Source organism: Sinocyclocheilus grahami, unplaced genomic scaffold (assembly GCF_001515645.1).
Source record: "Sinocyclocheilus grahami isolate Dianchi unplaced genomic scaffold, SAMN03320097.WGS_v1.1 scaffold18.1, whole genome shotgun sequence".
Lineage (NCBI taxonomy): Eukaryota > Metazoa > Chordata > Actinopteri > Cypriniformes > Cyprinidae > Sinocyclocheilus > Sinocyclocheilus grahami.
The window spans coordinates 958568-960975 of record NW_015505197.1 but is presented as its reverse complement, the minus strand read 5'-3'; the positions used below and the strand labels follow the sequence as shown (position 1 = coordinate 960975).

At 41.8% G+C, this 2408-nt stretch overlaps 1 protein-coding gene across 1 annotated transcript in view; it reads left to right on the top strand.

Annotated features, from left to right (window-relative positions):
- LOC107553695 (ankyrin-3-like) overlaps window positions 1-2408 on the top strand; it is an 87206-nt gene that overhangs the window by 74519 nt on the left and 10279 nt on the right. The window contains exons 37-38 of the mRNA XM_016236005.1: window positions 1334-1465; window positions 1587-1730. Of these exons, the coding sequence (XP_016091491.1) occupies window positions 1334-1465; window positions 1587-1730 (276 nt within the window). The remainder of the gene's footprint in view (window positions 1-1333; window positions 1466-1586; window positions 1731-2408) is intronic.

The window sequence follows — 2408 nt, the reverse complement described above, 5'->3', positions numbered from 1 at the left end:
AGGTGTGCTCTGATTGGCCAGCTATCCAGTGCATTGTGATTGGCCGAATACCTCAAGCGTGTGACAGAAATGTTACGCCCCTTACCATATTGTGTTTCCATCATACGGTCTATGGTTTCCATGTGTCCGGCACGATGAGACAAAACCAATAAAACCCATTACAAACGAGGCATTTGTTGCATCCAGTGGGGACATAATTACTGATTGTAATGACTTATACTGTGTTTTTATGCTTTGCGTTGCGTATTGCGCCGCGCAAACGTAAAACCATGTCTGCATTTGTGATCTGAGAAATGACAAACAATAAGCGCTACTCTACACTGCTCAAACTCGCGTTTGAATCATCAGTGGCAAATTCTTTAAATATAAAAAACATACTTACAGGCTGTGAGTCAGAAGCACCAGACTGTCCTTGCAAAGTTGGAACTGCCCCACATTATAGAAACATTATGTCCTCTTTTGGAAGGCTAAACAAAGTAGTTTCGCTTTCACAACGAAACACACAGCGGCTTGAGTGAGCGGCGTCAGGCGGATTCGACAAAGGAGGCTTGCGGCAACGACATGTGACGACCCCGGGCTGGACTCTGCTTCGTCCACGGTGAAAGCCGATCCGGCGATTGGCAGTGCGAAGTTGATGTTTTTCCTCAGCAACCAGCACAGATCAGCTCTAGGCATGACGAAGCGGCTATCGTCCTCTTTTGGAAGGCCAAACAAAGTAGTTTTGCTTTCACAATGAAGCACACTGCCTTCACAACATGGCGGACATTCAACAACAACAACAATACTACAGCGATAATAAAAGTTACGCCTTCTTTCTTTGCGTGAACATTTGGGCGGCGTTATACAAATCTTCCCACACAGTGATGTAGACATGTGGGGGCATGTTAGAATGAGCCGTTTTAGGTAGGCGTGGTTGACTCTTAACTTTTATAAAGAATATCTCTTTGGATTTGAGACTTTAGTCTTTGCAACTATACAGATCTTCTTTATGCACCAAGAGCTTGTAACACTCCAAAGAGAAAGGAAAAATTTTAATCGCATCATATGACCCCTTTAACTTTTATAAAGAATATCTCTTTGGGTTTGAGACTTTAGTCTTTGCAACTTTAGGAATCTTATCTATTCACAAACAGCTTGTAACACTCCAAAGAGAAAGGAAAACTTGAAATCGCATCATATGACCCCTTTAAACTCAGAAAGCAGAAAATGATCGAAAGCTTAAAAATGTTGTAGCAGGAATAATTTGAATTGTCTTTACATCAGTCTTATATTTACTTGCTGTCTGTGTAGAGATGATGCTAGTTATAATGTTATGCATTTTACTGTTTTATAGAGCTGGCTCGAGAGATGAATTTTTCTGTGGATGAGATAAACCACATCCGCACAGAGAACCCAAACTCTCTCACAGCCCAGAGCTTTATGCTTCTTAAGAAGTGGGTCAGTCGGGATGGGAAAAACGCCACAAGTGAGAATCATTTTCTAACCATCTCTCCTTTTTGTATTCATTTCTTTCTTTTTTGCTGTCTTACATACACAGAGAAGTAGAAGCAAATAAATGTAAGTTACTTTTATTTACATTTTCTTAGCGGATGCACTGACGGCTGTCCTGACTAAAGTGAACCGGATGGATATTGTGACTCTGCTGGAAGGGCCCATATTTGACTATGGTAACATTTCAGGCACCAGAAGTTTTGCAGATGATAGCGCTGTGTGCCAGGAAAAGGCGGATGGTAAAGTTTAGCCCCATCTAGATGACCTCACCCCCTCCTCCCCAACTCATTCCTTTTTTACTGTCACCTTTGTTTTTTCCTCTTCAACCTCCCTGTGCAGTTTGCCAAAGTGTTAATCACAGATGGGCCACCAATAGTTTGAACATGATTTGAACAATTGAGCAACATTGAACAATATTTTGAAGCCACAATGAGACTTTGCCTTTTATAAAAGATTAGGTCACAAGTAGGGATGCACCGATACCGATACTGGTATACTGGTATCGGTATCGGCCCGATACTGAGCTCCTGTACTCGTACTCCTACTCATTAAAATGCCCCAATACCAAACGCTGATACCACACAGCATGTGTTAAGTGCCATATTCAGACAATGAAACACCTACAACAGAACAACAGACAGCAGAATGGAGTTATTAGAGATTAAGGATGTCTATGAAGTATATGTATGCAATGAATATAATGTTGAACATTCAGTATTGACTGTATAGCTGATGTGCGCGACCTGTAAAGCAAATCACGCTGAGTGGATTGAGCGTGCAGCGGCGCAGATGCGCGAGCTTGTCGAGTGAATATACCTTTCTCACAGACATCACTGGAAAGTTTGTAGTTCGGTCGGATACGTCAAAAACAAGTAAGTAAAACAATGCACAAGTTACTTAACGGTAGGTAGAGAGAG